The sequence below is a fragment of the Glossina fuscipes genome, unplaced genomic scaffold (assembly GCF_014805625.2).
Source record: "Glossina fuscipes isolate IAEA_lab_2018 unplaced genomic scaffold, Yale_Gfus_2 150, whole genome shotgun sequence".
In the NCBI taxonomy this organism is placed as follows: domain Eukaryota; kingdom Metazoa; phylum Arthropoda; class Insecta; order Diptera; family Glossinidae; genus Glossina; species Glossina fuscipes.
In genome coordinates, this window is record NW_023998493.1 from 165,137 (window position 1) to 191,100 (window position 25,964).

Genomic DNA, 25,964 nt, shown 5'->3' on the forward strand with positions numbered 1-25,964 from the left:
AACAACATCATGAGCAAACAACGATCAATGCTAATTGTCTCACTTTGTCCTTTATTTCATTTCGATAAATCGTAATAATGAGGTTTTGTTTGCTCTTTTGATATTGAATGCGTGCACAATCCTGATCGCAAGTAAAGTTATTTGCAATCGGCATGTTAAGGTGTACGGATATTTTTCAATTATTTTCTTTTTTTTCTTTTGTGGTTTTGCTTTTTTATAACTCTCCGTAAGATCATACCCTCACACAACGACAAGAAGCATATCAAAGAACGTTTCTGTTTCACTGCTCAAAACTGAATCTCACTAGCTGGCAAATCAAACCAAAAACCGAAACCTAATTTCTTGGCATGATTTTCTCTTTTCCTTTTTCTTTTGATTTGGCTACCTGGCGGCTAGCCGCTATTCTTGCAAAAAAAAAAGGAATGAACCGCAAAATCACGCGATTTTGCATAACGGGATGCCGTTATTGCTATGTTGTCGGGTGACACAGACCAACTAACACCCTACCCTAAATTTGTTCGCGGACGTTACAAAGGTTTTTGCAAATAAAAACTCTTGTAGACGTGTATACACACGGAAATAAACACATAATTCCTTTTTTTTTAATATGTTTATATGTACTATGATGTTTTGTTATTATGCTTTATAATTCAAGGCAAATCATCAAATTGAGGCACATGTAGTACCATGGTAGTTGTTTGAGGGAAACGTGTTCAGTTGAAAACTGCGTTAATATTTATACATATATATATTTTATATTTATATATGTGTTTTTGAACTGTTAACAATGGCGACTTTAAAAAGAAATCCACTTTTTAATGTTCTTTCTATAAAATTCTTTTTACATTAACACCCACAATCATATACCGAAATCAAGTACAAAGTTTCGTATGTTACATCTCCTTAATGGGGGATATCTTCAAAAAATGGTTCATTTACTCTTAGCAAACATTGCTTGAAAATCTAAAGATATTTTTGTCTTTAGTAGTACTTTTTAAAAAATGTGTTTCATCATATCAGCCATTAACTAGACACCTTATTATACGTATCTTTCGCATAAGCGCTCACTTACGTATATGTTGAATTTAACGATCATTATATCAGAAATATAAGTAATATACTTTCAAATGTAAATTCGATTTAAGAAAAATTTAAAGTTAAATTTTTTGTCTATCCATTTAGTGAATTGTAATTATATTTCGATGTAATACTATTTTTTTTCTACCAAATTTAACGATAACAAATATAAAAACTACTACTAGATTTTATTATATTTCACTTTACCTTATTAAACCGCGCGTCAAACAGACAAACTTTTCCCGTCTCTCCGCATATAAGAACTAAATAAAGAAAACTTTCTAACTAATTGATGTGAAGCTTTGCCAAAGATTTGAGCAAATTTAATAATGTTCAGAGAAAAACACACGTACTTTTTTTTTTTTTTATGTATGTAATATGAATTTTTATTTTAAGTATGTAATGAGAATTTCATTAATACTGTTTTGCACGGTTTTCTAGTAAAATATTTGAAGTTTTTTCGTCATACACGATTTTTTAAAGTTGTGGAACATATTCCCAAATTTGCTATAAGTTGCATATATTTTCTGCAAAATTCTTTTCCAGTGCTTTCTTATGAACGTATCTGCCGTGTAACGAAAGAATTAGGTGTATGTACTGTATTGGTCTGACTGGAATTATTTATTTTCTAGGTAACTTAGCTTTCTAAATCAGAAATTTGTTGGTTTGCTAACTCAATGCACGAAAATTGAAATTTCTCTTTTCTATATTTAATAAACATCTGACAAAAAGTAAGGTTATCAATAAAAGAAAAAGTTATCTCGAAAAAAAATTTTAAAGTCAAAATCGGCGAGGGTCGTGAAAGTAAAATAATTTTGAATTAAACTTGGAATTTTTTTAAAAAATCATTGTACATACACGAAGATCGGTTGTCAATATATGAGAAAACAAAAAAACTGTTTAAACGTACTCGAAGCGAACTTTGACTACTACCATGCCTCATGGTATTGTTTCAAAAAGCGTACGATCTTACAATTCTTTATTTCATTGGTGCATCAACTTCCATTAACTTCTTACATGAGAAGATCGATTAGCCAGCCGTAAGTGCTGAAATATGTTATGCATTACGTACGCCATCAATGAAATCTAGACAGTAGAGCTTATTTATAATTTGATACTATTAACTAATAAAAATTTATGTAAATATTTACTTAGTCAAATCAAAAGATAAAAAATCGACGAATGTTTAAAACATATGGAATGATTTTCACAAGTTGCAACAAATCCAAACGTACGTTAGGTTATTTTATCATTATTGTAACTAAGAGCTTTTTTTTTTACCATAAAAGCACTTAATATTAAATAAATATACAAACATATTGAGATCAAGCAAAGAATTATTATACAATTGTAAAAGACACTTATTATACAACTCATGTTTCTAGCTCTTAGAATTATTTTACCAAAATACCGCTGTACCTCTTGTTGCGTTTAATTTTCTAACTTAATAATTAAATTAAGTGATTTGCGTAATGCTAAGCAATAACTATACTTTATTTTCTTTTTCCTTCTTTGTAAACATATATGTAATCTTGAAGCTAAATAAATAAATCGCATAAATTCTTTTTTCCTTTTATATTAAAGATGAAGTATATTTTTATATAGATGAATTTGGAATTCTTGTTCGGTTGTTTGTTTTCCCTTTACGTTAATATCAAAACTGCTGGTGTCTTGCATACCAAAATTGATTAACTTCTCATATAATTTTTGTGGAAATTGAGTCAAAACGCATAGGTTTGGTACATCTCCTGATCGGCCAAGAAATTAATGCTAAAAATGCCGTCTTCAATTGTTCAAAGTATACGCTAGCACTTTCTTCGTCCAATCGGAATAAATTAGAAATAAATTGAAAATAAAGTAGAATTAAAATGAAAATTCTATCGCCAATATTTATTATAATAAAACGGTACATTGTAACGGAGTAGAAGAAAAACTTTTAAAAGTTTAAAGAAAATATAACCGAAATATATATAAAATGTGGAAGAACATATGATTGCAATGGTTTTCAGCAATTTTGTGGAAAATAAGCACAGGTAGGTACATTAAACAATTTAATTTTTTTCATTAATTTATTATTTGCTGATCTACTTTACTAGACGGCTGTGCAAATGATTTCCAAAATATATGAGCGATAAGAACTATTACATTAAAGTAATATGTCAATAGTTTACCTTTAATTTTCTCCATTTTGTAAAGCGCCGCGTTTTTTTACATTTTAACTTGTGATTTTCATAAACTAACGACCCTGTTTTTGCGCACAATTCATTTTGGCGAATTTTATTGTAAGTTTTGTTTGGAATACCAAACTTGAGAGAAAATGGCAAAAACGCTACATATAAACACAATTGCTGGTTTTGTGGCAATTGACGACCGCACACTCTGCCAGAATACGCCTGATATTTTAACGGTTTTACGGTTCGCAGCTATATACAAACGCGTTAATGAAATTTTCCGTGAACTTACGGGAACCTGCGGGAAGAAGCATAACTAACCCAAATTTGAATTTAAAAAACCAAAAAAAAAAAGTCGTTTCACCTACGTTTCTACATCTAATGAATTTTTTGAACGATTTACAAATGTTTGAATAAAAAATTTTAATTTTCCACCAAAAATAAAGTAGTTTTTAGTTCAAAAAAAACTTTTTTAATTCCCCTATCGACAAAATGCCACGTATTTTTCGTAGCTTACCGTATTATGCATTTGAAGTTTTAAATACCCGTATGCCGCCATGAATAATGTTTTAAAAATCAAGGTTTTGGCTCATTTAAAATTTTAGCATAGCTACCTACAATTATACATTTATGCGGTCTTGGCTATTTATAGTATAATTTAAGCCAATAAAAAAAAATAATTTTTTGAAAAATTTACAGGAGTCTATTTTTTTATAGCACTGCATGGCTGTCGAGAATGTTGGACATTGGGACGGTCTATAATTTTTCGGATCTTATTTAGAAATTACTACGCACACTTTGAAATCGGGGGAGCCTCCCTCCCGAAAGGCGTAAATTTGAACAATTTTTACGAGCTTTATTCAATCCAAAATCAAAAATACAAGGCGCTGTTGTGATTCCATTTCGTTTGAATTGTGACAAAAGTCGCTATACACGTCTGAATATTTCTTTCGTTATTTATGAAAATCAACCGTTTGTTCTGTAAACTGCGTAAAATTTCAAGTATTTGAACAGGGTATGCGCCAGTCCTATTCTTTATTTCCAAAATCACAACGAATGATCATTTTATTAGAAGAAATTAATGTAGCAAAAGATTTAAAAAATCGATTTAATTTTTGGTGACTGTATGCGTCATCAATCATAGCAATATAGTCAGCAAAACCACTTTTTTGGACAAAAGACAATTTTTTGACACTCTCCAATACTGGTTTTATTATTGGAATCTGGTAGCAAACTATTCGAACCAACAGACAAATAACTTTGTTGTTGTAATATACAATTTACTGGTACACGAAAAGTAGTCAAAGTTTAAATCGTTTGATGCGTTTGCAACCGATATTACGTTCGTTGCCTTATAGTTTGATTTAGCAGACAAGAACAGATGTTAAACAGAGTTGATATGGAAAAGAAAAGTGATGGTAAGTACATCAATTTTATAGTACAAAATATACAAAGCTTAATTGCCTTAAGAAATTAAATCACTTCTCTCAGAAACCTATTAAATAATTGTAATTTATTTTATTTGCTAAGTTTACCTAACACAGCAACAAAGATTTTATTAAAGATTGTTGATCGGATGATCATAAAACGAAAGTAGGTTGAAGTGTGTAGTGTTTGGATATATTTATTTCGATTTGCGTTTTTTTTCTCTATTTACAAAATTCAGCAATTTTTGATAATGAATTGAATTGAAATGGAAGTAAGTTTCAACAAAAGTCTAACATTTGCGTAAGAATGTGTTTATATTATATTTAAATTTCAAAACATTAATTTTAAAATTGAAATTTTAATTTTAAATTTTTTCAATTCCTTTTTTCCAATTTTTAATTAAAGCATCAGAAATGTACTAAAAAATGCGTCAAGCAGAGTGCCAAAACCTTAATATTATAATTTAATTTGAGTGTGTACTACTTTTCCGATCTGCTCTTATTCAAAGGTAAGGTTCTAGTTTCTCTGAGTTTAATATTTCTAAATATTTTCAAAATAATAAGGAGACAACAAAAATTCAAAAAAAAGAGAACATATATTCATACTTTTAATCAAAATACTGTTTTGTAAAAAAATCTGTTGTGTGTGTCTCAGTGTTTTATTTGGAATAAAAATCTTATAAAAATTCATAAAATATTTAAGGGCATAGTACACGAAAGTCTCTTAAAGGCTATATGGATAAATTTACAATGATTGTAGCATAATACAAAGATTTAAGTACAATTCTAATTTCTATAATTGACTGCCGGTCTTCGCGATTTCTTTTTACCCAACTGAGACATATCGATTTCAATACCATTCGGTAAAATGGCTCTGTTCTCTTCGTAATTAATAAAGCCATTGCTTTGCACATCTGGCTCAGAATTGCGTCTATTTGGATCGCATTTAATGCCCGTTTCGTAATGATATTCACGTTTATTGCCATCGGGATCAACATAACCGTACGTACCTCTGTAAATCAAAATAAAATATTACAAATGTTTTTTTAAATGTGCGGATTATTTACTTCGTTATGCAGTCAGTTCCAATGATTTCCTCCTTGAACGAACCGTCATCATTCTCGTAACCCCATGTAATGCTACCATCTTCATGTTCTTCACGCCATTTGCGTAATGTTTGTGCTACAGGACGTCTACGTTTGACGTGATTTACTTCGCGTTCATCTTGTAATTGATTCTGCTCGATTAACGGGCGCGACTGAATAGGCTTTGGTCTACGCACTGGTACTGGAGCTACTTGAGCTTCATATTGAGGGCGGGATTCACGTATAGCGGGACGTGAACGTATAATACTAACCCGTTCGCGACCTAGAGGAGGGGCAACGGCTACTGGTGGCGCCCTTTCAGCGGCGTAACGATGGCTGCCACCATTTATTATATTAGCTCCTATACCAAAGTCATTAAAAGTAGGTTTGGGACTAGGCGGGCTACTGATTACATTGCGTTCCGGAAATCTAGTCGAATATTGAGGTGTGGTTTGTAGGGGTTCATCATCACTTAATAGATGAGAAATCGGTGTGTCGGGTATAGAATTCACTTCGCCATTGAGAAAAGCAGCTACGGTTTGTTGAAACTGCATTTGTTGGGCTGTGGTCAGTTGGGAGCCAGTTAATTGTTGATCTCGCAGCAGTTGCGGCAAATAAGCGTCGGGTAACTCATCTTCGGGAGCTTCCGTCACCGGTTTAGCTTCTTCAATAACACGCGATGCAATATTGTTGGCTAATAAACTTTGCTGAGCTCTTAAAGCTGCAGGACGTCTAGCGCGTACCGAAGTGGCACGTCCTACAGGGACTGGCACTGCGCCGGGTATCGACAAACGGGGCGGCACTTGAGCTTTGACTAGATAGAGAGTCGAAAGTAAGGCCCATAATAATACGCACTATAAATGAAAATTTAAATTAAATTAGTAGATCACTTAATAGATAAAATAAAGATCTAAAGTAAAAAGAAAACTCTTTGTCACGATTCTCAATTTAATGAGAACTAAAAAGTCCGTATGTGCTTTTGTTTGCTTCGTTTATGCAATAGGCACAAAGGCCGGTACAAAGGTCGGGAATTCAAAAGAAAATGTATGAAATTGAACTGTGCAATCGCAACGACACTTTATTTAGCCTAAAGCTTTATGCCTTAAGTAAGTTTTAATAAATTAAATTTGATTTTAAGTATTTTCTGTTAATTTCAAAATTCATGATGAACCTAGACTAAGATTTGTATATTATGTCGGTGCGAACGGTGGGTAGTCTCTAGTAATAACATGCATGTTCTTTTGATATAGATTCAATCACTGCTCTGATATCATTTTTAATCCCAACACTCATTTTATTGACTTTCATAACGTATGTAACACCCAAAAGGAAGCTTCAGAGACACTATAAAGGGTATATATTCTTCATCAGTGTGGAGTTCTGAGTTGATATGGCCATGTCTATCCGTCTGTGTGGCATTTTATGTTCGCAATTTTCACAAAAATGCGGATATCGATTTGAAATTTGTTGGAAATATTAGAAGTTTTTACACGGAGGTTGGCATGAAAAATAGGCTAAATTGGTCAGAGTATAAGCGCGCAATGGAGCGTAAACTGAACGCAGCTCCGTTTTTCCTAACAAAAATTCGTGGGTTTTTGTTCGTTACTCGGAAATTATTAAAGTTAGAAGGCTGAAATTTTCCACATTTACTTTGCGAAACCCTAGGCTTTATGTGTGAAAACGGGAAAAATCGGCAATGCCCACACAAAGTTACAAGTGATTAAATTATATTTGTTGCACTTTTTTGATGTCTTATGCTTATTTATCATAAGGCAAACAAGACAGAATGCGTAAAACTATTTTGTGCATTCCCCAAATGAAAATGCTATCTGGGTTAATTCTAAAATGGATATGGTAGACATCGCGGTTAATTTTTTCCTAATAATATTAGCGATAATCGTATCAAATAAAAGAGCTTGGAGAATAGAATGCGGAAAGCATAGTGGGGAGTATGCGAGATTCGGCCACCGCCGAATGTAACTTTCTTGCTTGTTATTGTACAACAAGTTTGTTAGGTCATGCAAACCATAAAAAAAAAAATGTTTTATGACTTGTCATTGGTTTCGGATTTTGAAGTTTTTTTTTTTGTAGAGTCGCGGCAATAGCACAGAAAAAACAGATGAGGATTTTCATATATGCGCAAAAATATGGTTAGCCAAGAAATACAGGGGCGCAATAAATATTGGGCTGAAAACTAAAACTGCAAGTTAGGAAATGATAGCAGCTCCAAAATAATATATTAAAATGGTTAACGTAATATGTTTTTAGAAACGGCAAAAGTTACAAAAAAACTTTGATACTCCAAATAATTAGTGGAGAATATTGGGAATATTAGAAGAAAGTTATGTAAGACTTTGAAAAATACTTAAGCGAACTATTGCAAGGAATACGATGGCTTTCTCAATATAATGAAATTTCATTTTTTTTTTTTTTTTTATTATTAAAAATATGTAAAATGAATAAGTACGTGGAAGCTGCGCAAAGATTATTTATTTAATCGATAATATAGCATTACGAATCTGAGAAAGTGCATGCCCGTACATGCAGTTGCATATCATTAGTGCAGAGCGTAGTACCCCTACAGTGAGTATAGCACGAAATCTACATTCCTCTCCTTCGAGTTGCCCCGTCCGATCTAAGCAAAAAATAAGACATAGTGGGCACAGAGTGGTTACAAAAAAAAAAAAAGAAAAGGAAACTTACTGAAAATATGAAAGAGGCGGAAACGAAAATTGCAACCCTTATGCCCATTTCATTTTTGTTGCAAAATTCTTGCTTTTAGGAAACGTAAAATGAACGCGGTTCTAAATACTACAGACACGAAAATTATATGCGAGCAGGTTGCATTTTTTAAGCAGAAAATTGTAATTTGTTTCCGTATACACGAATCTAAATGGAACATTCGGTAACGCATTACATAATACCAGGTAAACCAGGTACTCTCCATTTTAAATAAACACAAAACGTTAATTATCTGCACCAGTCGAACAATCAGATCAATTTTTCACTTGAGTTTTCAATGAATGATATATTCAGTACAGTGTACTTACGACAACAATAAATAATTGTACTAACCGACTCCAATAAAGCCACAAACTTATGTAAAAAACTTAATATTTACCACTTTGTATTTTTTTTTAATCTTGTATATGACCCAAGATCCTTTTACACTTTGACTGCACTCTAAAAGAACCAAATTGCATTTCTGCGCAATACTTACTTTTTTATATTAGAATTAGATCAAGTACTATATATATATGTATTTTTACTTAGAAAAAATAAAAATTTAGTACGTTAGAACATTCGTATATAAATCGTGGATTTTTCAACAAAGATTATCATTAATCCTCTCATTACCTGTGCGTATAAACGCTGTTGTTTTAATTAGTTACAGTTACCCCTAGTTCAGTGTGCAAGTGAAAGAAGTGCGCTCCGAAGTACTTCAAAGTAGTACAGTTATACACCGTTAATTTGTCTTCGAAAACAATTGACATTACAGGGCCATCCAGCCGCACAAAACATTCAAGACCACATTTCATATTACATGACAATCCTGCCGTACAAAGTATTTCACATTACATGATGATAATTACAACAGTTACTAAGTCTAGAGATCCCGTCTATTTTCAAACTCGGTTTATGGTCCTATAAAAATAAGTATGCCGTCACCTTCTTTCTCAAGTTTTGAAATGCTGCGAATATCTGTTTAGCACAAATGCACTCAAAGATAAGGATACAAAAAGTAAACACGAGGGCCGCGAAGTATTAGAATAAAATTCAGAAAGAACTTGCATAGTCCCTTATTCAACAATCCCCTTGCAGAGTTGTATTATTCTCATATGATGTTTGTAGGGTGAATAAGTTTATGTGTATGCATAAGATGATGATATGCTCAAATTGCTTGCCCTAGTTCTTCTACTGCATGACAATGATTTTGTTAATTATGTTTAACTTTGTTTTTCCATTCAATAGGAAAGTGTTTAAAATGACTTTAAGTGTTTTTGTACATGTGCCGGGTATTTAATTAATTAAATTGAATTTTTAACATAATTTCTCAAATATGGAATGCAATAGCGACCATAACCAATTCTGGATCTAAATCATAAAAGCGTTATACTGCTTGCATAAAGCAGTTCGATGAGTGGCTGACCGAACTGGTTAGAAATGTAACATTTTAGGAAAGTGAACAGTAAGCGTTATTTACGCATGCGTATATAAGCATGAGTAGTAGTCGTGCATATAAGGCTTTATAAGAAAAGGGGCACCGTTCGTTAGTACGTGTAACTAAAAAGTTTTATTTCTTTTTAATTTTTGCTAAGCACAGAAAGAAGCAAATAATTTTTGTATTTGTTTTGATTTCTTTTCTTTTTTTTTTGTATTAATGTCGAAACACTAGACAAATAAGATACAGTTAAGTTATTTTATAAAAGCATATTTTTATGTACATGTGCAGCATGTATGTCTGTCTATATGCCTTAACGTATAATGATGAAGAAAAATCTAGTTTATACATATGCGAGAGGCTGATTTTGTTGGTGTATATATATATATATATATATATGTGTATACGTATGTGCGTTTTAAATTTTCAGCAAAAATTCCCGTCTCTACTCGGGTGGGGTACCGTTTTTTTGTTTATATCTTAGTTTTTTTCTTTTATTGTTACATTAGACCAGACAACCGGTTAAATTACTCGGCAGCATAGTGTATTAAGACTTTTTATACGCAACAGCGAAGGATGGGGATAAACTATCTTTGTTATGACATATGAAACGCTAAAGAATTTTCATTAGACGTCTTTTTTTGACCAGATTCAAAGTGAGTTTATTTATTCGTTGCAAATTGTCTGATTTTTATATATATTTCGGAAAAGCTTTAGGTATGCTCTCCTGGTTAAGATCTTTATGAAATTCTCATGTTCGATTTTTACTTAAATATCTATATGATAACTAGTCCGACAATTTTAAGCTCTTTAAATTTCTGCTCCGACAACCTTATAAGGCGAATGTCATGTTTGGGGTTTCTATAAGTAATTAATTCTTAGGTTACGAATTAAGTGAAAAATTCAACTTACACTTTTCATATGACTATTGACTGAAACTGTAACGTTTTATGTTCCTCAATTTTGCAAATTGCGCTGTATTGCCACTTATCTTACTCCTTATTTATTTTACCATTGCTTTATTACTCTATTTCAATCATCGAACTCAATAATTACTTCGCCGACCCAAAATATACAATTTGCTGTAAAAATTCACATCCATATTGATCGTCCGCAAAAATATAGCTCCGTTTTTTGCTTGTCGGTTCGCTTATAATTCATGCCTTCATAAATGAAATTTCCCATGACATGAGGAAAAAGCATTTTAAACATATGTCACGCCGTAATCTCAAAAGCACCAAACCTAAGAGTAGAAAATTTCTTTTTCTATTAGTGATAAGAAGACTCGCAAAACGTAACCAACTACTCGTGTGACACGGTGACGGCTAAAAAGAAGACAATAGAAGTGCTGTAAGCAGGCTAGTGGGTGTATATCAAATCGCTAAATGTTAGGCCCTTATCGACTGAGTATTCACTATAACTACGACCAATGTGAACGCCATCGCGATTAAGATTTGTACCCGCGATTCTTACCTAATCGGATGGTCATTTTTCTTACCCACAAACATATATACGTAAAAACGTTTCACCTAATTTTGTACTTGTAATCAAGTACGCTGTAGTTGGTAAAGCATTGAGCGGTAGTTTAACAAAAGAAGAAAAAAGACGACATTCGCCAATTCTTATTCACGCTTAGCAAGTGCGTATGCATATTTTCTAATGTCGGAAGCATATTTCCATCCGCTGTAAATCTAATACAACCGTTTCCGAAACTTGGTTACAGGGCTTTCTGAGCTCGTCGACGGTTTGAAACAGTCTTGAAATTATCATATATTTATTATTGGATCCGCTTTTAGTTTATATTGTGGACATTACACCACTTTTTGGGTTGTGTAATGTTAAATATATTATTCTGTATATGTTACATATGTCGGATTATAGACTGCCGTCATTTTAATGCTTACATAAAGGATTGCATTTACAATATTATCATATATATGAGATGAACGCGTCAGTTACTTTTTCTTTTCCACATTTTTCGCACAGGTATGGAGAGGGCAAGATAAAAACATTTGTAATAAGAGTTTATTTTTAGTTTTAACGTAAAAAAAGAGAAAAAGTAAGCAAACGCATTCAATTTTTGTGCACATCTTTCATTCTATGATTTCCGAAGAGGACGGTGCGATTGCCATTTGTTTCAGTGATAGTTTGTGAAACTTTCTTAGATACTGTTCGACATGGATTGCAAGTCACGTCCAATGTCGACAGAAGCATGACATTAATCGAATTTTACTATTTGATTGACGATAGCGGACATAACCTCACATCTTCTAATCAATTATAATGAGACGTCAACGAAAGCGTACGCAAATGCATGCGTTGATATATTCAAAGATGGTTGATGAAACTAGCGTGCTGCTCGACTTTTAATGGCATTTGACTCTAGATAGCAAATATAACCTTACAATCTGTCATCGATTAATTATTTTTGGATAATTACGGGAACGCATGCAATCTTACTTTGGATCAATTTTAGCTTCGCCGTTACGCCTATATGTAAAATCAATTTTATACAAGAAAATGATCGGAAAACGGCTATGAAAAGGAGTTGACCATTGCCTTAATAAGTATTAAAAGATTCGTTCTAAGCTAAATATAAAACTTTTGTATGGTTTTTGCTTTTTTCTAACAGTTCACAGCTCGAACTTGTTTTTGAAATGATATCAAAACTTGCAGTTCACTGTGGCAGCTATTACTAATAAAAAATTTTAAAAAAAACTGCAGTTAAAACGAAGAAAACGAAAAACTGAAAACAAAAGTAAAAATCGTAAACTAGTTCAACTCCTAAACACACAGCCGTCAATAGAGCTGACTGTTGGCTTGTATGTAAACGTATGGCTTAGGTTGCAATTCCTTTATATGTACCAACGTTTATATTGTAATTCAATGCATGCACCGACCACTACAACTTTTTAAACTCTGTTATGTAATCTTTTGAAGAAATAAATTTTTGAGATTTATTTCGAAGTCTGAACAAAAGCAAACTATGTGTGGAAGAAAAAAAAGTGAAAAAAAAAATATTTACATCCGTCTTTTTTACACAAACACACACACACACACACACACACACAAACACATTCACAGTTCATTGTACACGCGCGCATACGTACAATATTTTATACAGGTTTCATGGTCATGGCCGTAGTAATAAATGCTAGTTTTTTCTCTTTCTCTTTCTTTTTCTTCTTTTTTTTTTTTTTTTTTTGTTTAAACCGAGCAGCAGCAAGAAGAACTTCAGTTAATAACCTTGTTTTTCCACACATTTAAGCATATAAATTCGCTTTTAAAGTAAAATTCTTGAAATTCTTCTTTAACTCTTAATTTCCTTTAACAGTAAGAATTTTTTTCAACTCATTCGTGATTTATGCTCTTAGCACTCAACTCGTACGAGGGCAGCTTGATGTGCATAGCGATATGTTAAATCGCAATGCTTACAGAGATGATTTAATGTTTCCGTTCGTGGGTTCGGTAAACGTCAAACGGAGTGTTGAAAACCTTATCTCGGATAAAAATTGAATGAAGTCGTGATCATTGTCGCTGATACTTTTTTACGATTTTCAACAAGATCTAAGTTTGCAAGCGTGCTATAAATACTGTTAACCAAAATTATGAGCTCTGTTTGCATCGTCAGTTTAATGAATTTCGCACGATTTGCATTCAGCGGCGTGCAAAATTATCTTTTGCACCAGTTGCTATTGTGACCGTAAACGCGTTGGTAAAGTAAAACCGTCACGTGATCTAACAGGCGTTCTTAACCATCACATCTAGTGCTTATTAAATCGTAACTAGAGATGATATATAAGAGAAACCCAATTATTCAGCATAGTAATGAGGAGAAGCCAAATACCTCGATATGAGTTTCTCTACGTTAGAACAAACAGAGGGTTTTTTATGGTATGAGAACTCAAAGCAATAAGTGCAACCTTGATTATGATACAGATTTATTTGCATTTTAAACAAAGCCATTTCAAGTTCACCATGCTTTTGAAGCCCAAAATCAATGGCACCTTTTCGACAATCTCGGATTATTTATAAAGAAAAGCTACCGAACCTGATAAAACGAATCGAATTTTTTAAAAGGAAAAAAACAAACAGAAATATTCTGCTTTTTCTATTTTGCATTTGTTTGCTGTTCACATTACCAGTTGCCCTCGTATCTGGTAACATTATTTTTGGTCATACTCGATTGATTACCCCATTTACCATATTTTTTCTGTACTTATTTTGTTGTTGCTGTTTCATACAATTGCTTTTCATCCAAATCTTGTAGGTTTACAAAACTCGTTTTGGTGGTGTCTGTTTTTTTTATTTTTTTCTATTCGAGCTAAATAAGCAAAAAAAAAAAAAAAAAAAAAATTTTATTTATGAATTGATTTCTTGTATAAAAATTAATGTAGAAAATCATTGAAGTAAAATGGTGTTTCTGCTCGAATATATATGTATATGTATTATTTGGCTTTTTTGGGAACAGTTTGTAAACGCTATGCACATTTTGCGTTTCAGGTGCTTTAATAGTTGCTTTACACGTTGAATAACCATTAGCTGTTAGCAATATGAATATAAACCAGGAACTTGAGTTCATATTATTTAACCCGAACTCCTCTTAGCATTGTATTGCGAAATTTGTTTTTATTATTATTTAATAATTGTTTATTTTTGTGCTTTCATTCCATTTTATTATATTGTAAAGCCTAACCCTTCTTCAATCATACGCATATCGTATATCCATAATTATAGATGTGTGTTATAATGTTTTCCTGCAAGAGACTTGCCATGACGATGAAAATGCTTAGTTAATGAACAATAATTTAAACGTAAATAGCTACCAATATATTTTTATTCATCTTCCTATCGGTATTTTCCTCAGTCATAAGGTCATTTAACAATATTTTTATATGATTTTATCCGATTTTGTTAGTATTCGTGTCTTCGTATCTTTAACATCGAATTGCAATTCTTTTTTTAGTTGTCCATCAACATCAAACTCAATGCTACGCATCTGTGCATAGTTGAGGAAATTCGCTGAACAGCAAAATTAATTTGAAATGAGTCAAGATGGGAAGTAGCGTCTTTAAAAGCAATTAATCAAAATTTATTTGATATTAGAAATCGAGTTTTATTTTTTTCCATTTTAGACAACAACTGTAAAAATTTGGATATTAACATTCCACAGTTTGAACGTACGAATTATGCAAAAAAACCCTATATAAAATTGTTCCCTTTCCAGTTAGAGTGGTCTAAGGCGGTCTTAGGAGTTCTATATAGTTATGGGCAATGGGACTTCAAGACTTTAAAGCTGTGACTAGAATTGAGCAGAGCTTCTTTTTTTCTGCTTAATGGATTTTATATGTTCCACTAATATTGCCGGACTTGAAAAAAAGCCCCAGTCCTTATTGTATGTACAGGAATTAAGACAGAGAAATATAAGCTCCAACTGACACAATGCGCCAAGGTTTCTATGCTCAGATCTAAAAGATAAATTTTATTTTCAAATTTTATAAATTTATATATATTTAAATATTGATAAATTCAATTTATTATCCATTTTATGAAAAACGTACGAACTGGGAATATAAGTGCGGCGTCATTATGTTTTTAGCTTACATGGTTAATAAAATGACGATGTGCTTGTCTTTTCAGGCCTGCGAGTGACATTTACTTTATAAATTTTCAACAATATAGGGAAAATTTTAATTTATAAATGTATACGTTATATAGGTCTGGGAATATAAGCGAAGTCTCACTGCGTTTTCGGTGTTTGCAAAGCCATTGCAGCCGTAATTTTTTATGTATTAAAACAGCGTGAAGAATTTCACCACAACCGGCGGACGTCTATGTTAATCACGATTTCGAGTGCGTTGGTGACGTTTAAAGTTGAAGAAGGACTGACCTGAAAGTTTGTCATAAATTTAAGGTTCAAAATTGAATTTTGAATGCGCGACCATTGAAAATCATACATAAGGCCTACGGCGAATCGTGTATTTAAAAGCATTGAACAAAGCATCAAGCAAGACTTGGTAAGTGTTACAAATATTTTTCCAATTCCGGCTGACGTTTGCGAACGAACGACATCGCGGAAATCGTACATTTTGTGGTTAACCCTTAAATGCATAGCGATGTATTTGCGATTTATGAGCGTACGTTCAAAACCTGATATCACTTTATGTAGCAAACTTTGCATATTTTTTCTAACTGCATATTGCTGCCAATTTTATTTTATTCTTAATTTTTTTATTTACATATTTTTAAAAACTTGATTTGAAAATTAAGTGAAACTGGAATGTTGGGAATATGGACAATCGGCGACAATATGCGTTTAAAGGCAAAAAGTTCTTGTCTGGACTATTGAGAGCTGATTCAAGTAGAAGTGAATACACTTTTTTAAAATTTCAAGAGAAATTTTAAGAAATTACGCGTTTAGCCGGTTCTTAAAGAGAATTTTTCCTCAACAACGCAACTAACTCGACTGAAAACTGCATGAGAAAAGGTTTGAATCAACCAAAGAAGACCGGAGCTTACGGAAAATACCTTTTAGATATCAATTTTATTTTTCTCTAATAAATTCCCGAATTTTTTGCCCAGCAGATATGTAATGAGACATTGTTTGGTTGCAATCGAAAATATTTCACCGAATGCTTTCTCTAATTTTTTGAAAGTTTGAAGTACCTGCGGGTAATTTATATCGATCGACTGGAGATTTCTTATTTACATTTGCACGAACTCTGTAGAATTGAAATTTCTTTAGAGATACGAACAATGCAAGAACTGGTTGAAGAGATTTTCTTTAACATTCATATAAGAATAATATTCGAGGATAATCTATTCAGAGCGTTTAATTAACATTTTTGGATCGAACTAGGTAAGAGTGAAAGAGCTGTCCTCTCTTGTGTAGCGTAGAGAACAATTTCTTTAAGAAGGTGAAAAAACGGTCTGCACCCTCGAAAAGCAAGTGATTTATTAATATCGAGTCCGTAGTCCGATTTGTGGGGATGCTTCCCGACTGGACGAAGTAGGAAATAGTTTTTCAAAGTAATTTTGTAAAGTACAAAAAATTTTAGATCAGTGTCTGCTTTCGATTTCCGGTTTCCAATTTGTTGTTGTAGCACGAAAGAATGTTAAAGTCAGCTATGGATTGTTGGACCTAGTTGTGCATGAATTTGGTTTATTTTTAAACCTGATTCATTAATTTATGAATGGAGAATTTGTGTGAGCAAGATTTTATCTATTAATGGCAGTTCTTACTGCCTCCAATAATACTCAGATAGCGGGACGTGCTGGCTAAACAGGACTACATTCATTCAAAAACTTAAGAACATTTTTAATGCACGGCTTTTTCTAGGCACATTTTTGGATGTTACCAACGCTAGAACAATTATACTAAAACCTCTATCATTAGGCGGCATGTATAAAAATTGAAAATAATCAGGTTTTTTTTTGTTGTATTGGTCCCGACATTTTGAATACGTAAAAAAAAGTTAACGTTTGCTAAGAAACTACGCAAAGAATTAAATGCTTTACAAATGTATTGTTCACTACCGATGTGTGAACTGCCCATATCTATTTATTCCTAAGGTTTTCAATTGTTGTAACCGAACTATTGCAATGGAAGACCAATGATTCTGTGGCATAAATACTTACGGACTAAACTAATGCAAACAGTTTTGTTTAGTAAGCAAAACAACATCAAATCATATTCAGTCATAATCGCATCTTTCACAACCATCACCGTTATCTTAAAGGAGGACCGAATTTTGTGGATATTTGAATTTTATATCGTGTGTCTGTTGTAGTTTATGGATAGAAGCCAAGAACCACGGAAAACATAGAAGTTCTCAGTTTTCGTAGCAAGGATATGGGCGCATTATAGGTGTAGGTCACGTTAAAAATTCTAGCCAATGCCTTCATTTTTTGCCACAGATGCTACACTGTTGCGCGAACGAATGCCTACAACAAACATTGCGCAGACGAACAGGCGGACATGCGTAAATCGATTTAGAATTTAATGCTGATTAAAAATACATGTGCTTTGGGGGGTCGACGAAGCTTCTTCCTGGGCGTTGCAAACGTTTTGAGAAGTGTGGAAAAGTGAAAATTAATTGCTTCCCTGGATGAAGTTAAAACAGTATTGAAAAAAGAAAAGAAATATAGTTAAATTTGTCATCTATAACCAGTACCGGGAGTTTTTGTTGCCATTCCTGCATTATTGTATTTGTCATTTTCCTTTGTTAATATGTTACTTGTTGTTTTGTCTACAACTTGTGTGGCGTTGTTGGGTTCATTGTACTCATTGCCCTAGTCATGGTTAATTAGACCAGTTGTATAGATATATAAAAAAAAAAAATTAATTTTGAAAAATATTGAAAAACAATGGCACTTCCCGCGAGTCTTCTTTAATTCGATTATATTTGGAAGTAAAAAATAAAAAAAAAATATTTAGTCTATACGCCTACCGAAAGAGAGATGCGTAGAAGTTTTTAGAAATACTGACTATCTGATGCTATGAGACACTTTCTTATTTTCCGTGCTCTTTATGTTCTATCCCTCCATTCATTACTCAATTATTAGCTAGGGTACCTGATATATATATGCTTATCCCTGGTCAATCTGAAACAAATGCATTTAATATATTACAACTTCAAAATGGGAATACTTTTCTGGATTTGTTTTGCACGCCTGTAAGTCTACCTCTGCAGTCGCCTGTGTTGAGCCATTTCTGTAATTACTATTGTAGTGTCTGGTTTTTTGCACAGTAAAATATTTCATAAAAAAAACTTATATTGCATTTGAATACAAAATAAAATATACATAAAAAACAGCAGGGTCGGACAAAGCCGATCCTTCAGTACCCTGCACCATTTCACATCATGAAATTCATTCTGATAAAATTTCAAAAAATATATTTCGCTTTCTTTTAATGGGAGCTTTTTTATAAAGACCTGCCTTGGACAAAAGCCTTTATGTGGGGTAGGAACAGAAAAATAGACATACACAGCCAAATTTTGATAAAAATAATTTTTATATCGAGTTTATATTATAGAGTAATCTTCACCATATACTTTTCGTAGCAACTAAAATGGCAGAAGAATCAAAACATTGGACCAACTTCTAAATACTACTATTCAAAACGTGCAAATTGTTTTTGTACAATGAACTCTTCAAAAGAATAGTTTACATGTTGAGCGGTGGTGACCTATTTGCGACAGCGTTCGTGCTTTGTTAAAGACACCTCAGATATTTATCCCAAAAATTACGGCCAGAACTATACAGCGTAATAAAAAGGGGATGTTCTTGGTATTACATAAATCCATATAAACTCAATATACTTTGTATCACAAGGTATATATATATACTAAACTTGACCGATTTTTTCCATTTTTTTGTACGTATTGTAGAACGGTTAGAATATACAGAGTGATTTTCTGCCGTTGCACTTGCGTATAGTAATAAGCAAGTATTCTTATTTTTTTTTCTTTTAAAATTGGAGGGAGTATGAATTTTTGTTGTACTATAGAGCTGCTCACGGGTCAATTTAGATTATTTTCAATACCAAACTACATGAACTGCAAGAATTTCCATCATTTTTTCGCCTAGGCTAATGCTTTCCACAGACGGACATATAGACAGGCTTACATCAATTCATCATTCGGTGTGGACCAGAAATATGTCTCTGAGCGTTATAAACATTTTGCGAAAATGAGTATACCAACTATCCCTCGGTGATAGGTAAAAAAGTTGGCAATCCTCTTGCAGACGTCTGTCTGTCGTTATGGCCCAAAAAAAAAAAAAATATTTTCAAAAATAAACCCGTAATCCAATTTTTTATCTTGTAGTTAATGCTTTTGCTTTTTTGCAGTTTAATGATACCGAGCATGTGTGGATTCTTAATATTGAAGATATATTCCATCCTTCGTAGCGTGATGTTTGATTTATCGAACGTTTGTTTGTCTTCACATCCCCTTGGGATATATGGAGTGACGAAAATTCCAAGTTTAAAGGTTTGAGTTTTGATGAAAACTAGTCGGTTTTAAAAAAACTAAATCCCAAAGAAATGGAAAACCAATTACGCATTCCGACGCTTTACTTGCATCTTGCAGGTGGCAGCTGGCAAAAAGATTCATAGATTCACAGATTTAGCGGTATGAACTTGATTTCGAAAACAGTTGAATAAAAACGGAATACGAAAAATAGCGGTTTACGTTGCATTATGTTTCTGGTCAGCTTGAATAAGTCACTTGATATAACTATTCGAGTATGCCTGTCCATTTGATTCAGAGTAAGAATTTGCTACGTTGGTCCATACTTTGTCTACTTTTTTTGATGATTTAAAAATTTTTGTTGGATAAAACTTTTTCTTATTAAAATTCTTTCACCAGGAAAATCAAATACAAGGAGCCAAAGGTTCAGGTCCGATGAACAACAAGGGAAGATGGCACACGAATATCAAGTGCTGTCAAACAAACCCACTATAGTACGTCACGGCTCACCACCTTGCGATTATTCACAAAATGATTTTTCAAAATGTGGCATTATATAGGAAACGTAGTCCGAATCGAATCGGGCGAACTTTTAATATCAAATTTCGCCAAAATGTTTGAAAAGTTTGCGGAAATTGTAGAAAGAAGCAATAAAGCAAGCCAAAGAGACGGACAAACCAACTTTCTGAATCGTTCGTTGGGTCTATCTCAAGTATTTCTGGATGTTGTAAGTATCCGCACAAACTTAATATACCCGTACACCACAAGTTGTGTAGGGTATAAATATCATTTACAATATGCACGAATTACAACCTTTTCGCAATGATGTATGACCGATAATCAAGCTAATGTATTGCAAAAAAATGTTGCATGTAACCTAGAGGTAAATTTTTAACAAAAATCGACCCAAGTCTATGTATATTTTAGTAAATAATAATAATAATAATAATAATGTAGCGATGATTATGCAAAATAAACTAAGATATAAGTTTACGTCTCGAGTTTAAAAATGAACTAAATTTGATGTAATTACGCAAATTTCAAAAACATGTGGAAATTGCTTTCGTTAACGCTATTGTTAAACTTTTCTTTATAATATCTGGCGTAAGAGTACTTTCATAACAACCGGCAAATACATTAAGCATGAAGTTATGCATTCGTTATTATTATCGTAACTGTTAAACACTAACAGAATATTAAAAAAAAAAATTTTTTTTCTTTTTTATTTATTTACTTTTTTTTTTTAAGCAAACGACAAGTAATCGATCATGTATAGATTTAGTGGGTAATGTCAATGGAAAATGTTTATATACATATATATGCATACAGTATTTTTTAAATAAATGCTTTAAGCCACACAAAGAGCTTCAATAAGTCATAATTATCTCTTCGTGTGCTTCGCAAACCTTAATGACAACAATTATAGATCAGAGTATTAACTCTCCCGCACGGATTTCAATTTCTAACCCTCTCTAGATGAATATTTTCCCACCATCGTATGAGCAAGTGTTACAATTCCAGTTATGTATAACACATGATATATATACATACATACAAATCACATATAATGGATTTGTACTTGTTTATGATTATAATAAAAAATTATTTTGATATTCTTGTCGTCCTTGGGGTGTGTGTTTACCATAAACGCATACAAAATATCTTAGCTATGAGTTTCGTTCAAAACGAACAATTGCAACACAGATTTAAACTAAGCAAGTAAGTGAATAAGAAAAACGAAAAAAAAAAAAAAAATAAATAAATAAATAAATATATAAACCCAAATAATGGAAACGAAATGAAGTGAAATGAAAGTAAAACTGCATATAAATGATTTGCTTATGGTATAAAACACTAAAGCCTGAATCGCACGCTTAAAGCTTGAGGAGTTTGGAAATGAATAAACTATTAGTAAGCAACAAAGAAAGAAAAATTGAACTATAACAACAAGATACTGGAAATTATAGGCAGCGAGGAGAAAACAAGCAATATTGCGTAATTGATTTGAACGAATTCTGTGTAAAAAAATCAAATCTATTTTTTATAATAAATTTTAGGAAATAGTGATAAATAGTAGATTACAGCATAACTGATGTCCTAATATGTTTACTTGAAGACCCAAAGAGGTATAGAATTGAGGCAATCTCGCTGTTAATTGATCAAATATTTCAAATTGTTCTGGACACTGTAAGCACTTCCGCGTTGAAAATAAACACTGTTAACTATGCAGACTATGGACTGATTCATCAAAGATTGAAAGATTTTCATACTCTCTTCTAGCGACTTATCCAAAAGTTATTATTGTAGCCTTTCGTCTGCGTTAGCCTGACCGGAGCGATGAGATCCTGACCCTTGAATGTCCTAGAAGCGCTGCTGGGCACAACACCTCTGCCTATAGCTGCAGAAAAAGAGGCTTTTGAGCCCAGGGTGGAGATAAAGAAATGGTACACAGTTTAGAACTGAAAAATGAGAAACCGGGCGCAACCCGGATTTCTAAAAGACAATGCTAACGTGATACAATCGCATCATATTTCCAATCTCCGTATGCGCTTCCGAAGGCAATGCACGACAGAGCTGTTCTGCGTTTATTCCGACAGTCAAGCCGCGATAAATGCCTTAAAAGAGCAAACGATCTAAGCTTGTGTTGGAGTGCTTTCGAACGAGCTAGGCAAGTACAATGATGTGCACCTAATATGGATGCATAGCCATTCGGCTATTAAGGGCACCGGAAGGGGGGCTGACTGTACAGATAACTGGGCGGCCCTGGAGTCCCTGATAGGTCCTGAACCTTGTTGTGGCTGTATCCAGAAGCCACATTAACAGGCTGGTATAGTGTTAACACGAAGGTTCAAATAGCTCTAATAAACATTTGTGTTTAATTTTAGGTTACTAGAGTTTGTAAATTGTTAATAAGAGTAATTATATTAAAAAAGAGTAATTATATTAAAATCATTTTGAATAACGAAATCAAAAATTTCTGTGTTATATAATCGCAGCCAAAGAAATGAATTTTAATTCCAAACTAATTGCTGAAGGTAAGATTGAAGCTTTCCAGGAAAAAAAAAATTAGTTTATGTCTATATTCAGTTCCAAAGATCATACTTAGGAATTTTTGTAATCCGTTAGATGAACTAAAATAATCTAAAAAAATGAAAAATTCGCTACATTTTTTTTAAGATCCTATATATGCGTAGCGGTGAGAAGAGGTGACAGCTTAAAACCCCTTGAAAGTTGGTGTAAAGATCTCTTAAAATCACCTTAAGCTGAATGGTTTGATTCAAACCCTGCTTTCTTTCGAGATTATGGCGCGACGGTTGTTCTAGTCTCTTTTCATGCATTGCTGATTCGCTTCACTTGTCATTTTCGAGATACTCGCTTCGAGTTTTCTTTTCAGGCAAAAGATAGTATAACGAACGGAGGCGGAAGGCTTAGCGATGATTCAAATTAAATAATTATCCGATCAGGGCGGATCGTATCTGTAAAGATTGATAGGACGCATTTTATCAAAAAATCTAAATTTTAATTCGTGCTCACTCAAGAAGGAATGTGACCGCACGACCACCTTTGACGAAAGATGATTCTCAGCGATGAAATAATCGTTTGGTTTGAGTATAACCTTAATAAACAAACTTGGTCTTAAACTTCATGCAATGATCAGTTGTCGTCGATGTTACTAAACAAGATTAAGATTAAGGGATTAACAGCGAATTATATTAGGTCATGGCGATCGGCTATTGGATTGTATTGCATTCTAAGTTACCGTTAAACAAGACAAGTTCCTGCGCCACCAAGAACTGTCTTGAATATTTGGTTTTGATTAGAGATCGGCGGAAAAAGTCGGGCTATTGAAAACAATGTTCAGTGATGAACGCCCTTTATGAAAAACTTTTTGTATTCGTTTAAGATGTTGGATATCAAAGATTTGTCTTCTTGAGGCGTTTAGCATTTTCGTAAATGCCTTAACTTTTCTATTAGTATTTTTTTTTATGTTTTGTCTTTATCTGTTTCTTTTTTTTTTTTTTTTTTGCTTATCTTAAGCTATTGTTGATGTTTGATGTTTGAAGCTTTCAATATTCGAAGCATAACAATCAACTGATAGAGTGAGCTATACAGAGTTTGTTGAACTGGCTGTTATGTTAGGAATTTGTCTTCAGAGTGGGTGTTAGACTTCAACTCCGAAGAGTGTAATTTCATCTATACCTACTCAAACAAGCACTTATAACGTATTTTTTTTTTTTTTTTTTTTTTTTGTGCAAATACTACAAATAGCTTTTGTACGATTTCTACAAAGTTTAATAAGCAGAAATTGTTTTATTGTGATGGCACATGACAAAGATTGATCTCTTGTATTGCGCTACAAGTAAATTTGTAAAAGATTTGAAGATAATTTTTTTTCTGAACAAACGCCAAAATTACCTAATGTTTCAAACGTGAAACAAAAAAAAAAAGATGTATTTTTTATTACCTTAATAAAGCTCCACCTTTTGGAAAAACAAAAGTAAAAATAAAAATACAAATAACATAAAAACGAAAACAAAGCAAAAAAAAGGTGTCTTTGAATAGTAATTTGAAACTTTAATCTCTGGTTTAATGTGCAATACTCGTACATTTCATTTTTAATTCATTTGGAGCGTAAATCCATGTCAAGTATTATTATAAATGCATCGACATAATTATCAATGACGGCCTTGATGCCAAGATTATTGCTTTCCTTAAAAAAAATACATATACATATATAAATAAATAAAACCCGGCAATCATTAATTATGTGATTTGATTTTATTTCAAATCTTTGCTTTAGATCAAACACAACACAAAAAATAAGTTTAATTGATTTCTTAATTCTACAAATCACAATCAATGAGATAAATATGCCTCGGGGTATTATTATGAGTTAACGAGCAGGAAAAAATGAGAACACGGAATAGTTTTTGAAAGAAGCATTCGCTTCAGTAACAGTAACCGTTACAATATATGATTGGTTTCTAAAACATGAGACATAAGCCAGTTAAGCCACATTCCTAAGCTATTAGAGCATTATCCAATCGTACGCCCTAATATATATATATATATATATATATATATAAAACTCGCAAATGTTCTCCATTTGGTACATTCGTTCGTAAACAACAACACAATGATATAATAGTAAATTTAAAAACTTACCATAAAACATTGAAATTTCATTTTTTTTTTGTTGTTGTTACTATTATTTTCAAATAATATATGTTGTAATTATTTATTACTTAATTAATTTATAATTTTTATTACACTTTCATTTAGTTCGGTTCAATGTAAATTTATTAAGTTAATTGTTACTTTTTCTCTTTCTAAGCAAAAAAAAAAATAAACCACTGAGCACTCACTAAACTTTTCTGAAAATTCTCTTTACTTGTGATTAGCACTAATTTCTATAATTAAACGATTTCAAGCGATTCCTTATTTATTTTTCTTTACGTTGACCGTTAGCAAGTCAATGCCACCAATGAAATGTTTTATTTTCTACACAGCTTTGCAGTTTTATACCAACATAACCATAATAAATTGAAACGAAAACAAAATCAAAAGTTTTACACTAACACAATTTGAAGCTTTTCAAGTTTCCAAATGAATAGCATATAAAGTATCTGCATACGAAGAACTTTACTAAATGCTTTTGCAAATGTGTTAGTGACTTCGGTTTCTCGTTAATATCCGGCGGAAATAAATTTTTATAAAGAAAATCTTTTAGTTTTCAAATAAATTTTTTATAAGGCGGCGAATCATTCGATCTTGACTCGCTGAGTATACAATAAAAAATACATTTTTGTATAAAATTAAAATAAATTAAGACAAGAAAATTAACCGGAGTCAACAAACTAGTTTTTAATAACCACCTGTTCTCTTTATTCGATGTTTAATTGCAAGATATAAGCGCGAAGATTACGCTCACTCAACAGGCATCTTGTGTTTTAGCCAAACACAGCATGTATCGAGTAAATTTAAGACATTGAATAACTTGGCAGCACCTTATATACCCAGAGTTGCTTATATCTAATACTTTAGGTATTGTGGGAAAGTATTTCCCT

At 32.5% G+C, this 25,964-nt stretch overlaps 1 protein-coding gene across 1 annotated transcript; it reads right to left on the reverse strand.

Annotated features, from left to right (window-relative positions):
* Window positions 1–4,929: 4,929 nt before the first annotated feature.
* On the reverse strand, window positions 4,930–25,103 carry LOC119641468. The gene is made up of 3 exons (XM_038040175.1): window positions 25,063–25,103; window positions 5,743–6,614; window positions 4,930–5,687 (listed from the first exon to the last, which is right to left on the reverse strand). Exons 1-3 carry the CDS (start codon window positions 25,081–25,083, stop codon window positions 5,462–5,464), a joined length of 1,119 nt encoding a protein of 372 aa, XP_037896103.1. The 5' UTR covers window positions 25,084–25,103; the 3' UTR covers window positions 4,930–5,461.
* Window positions 25,104–25,964: the final 861 nt, after the last annotated feature.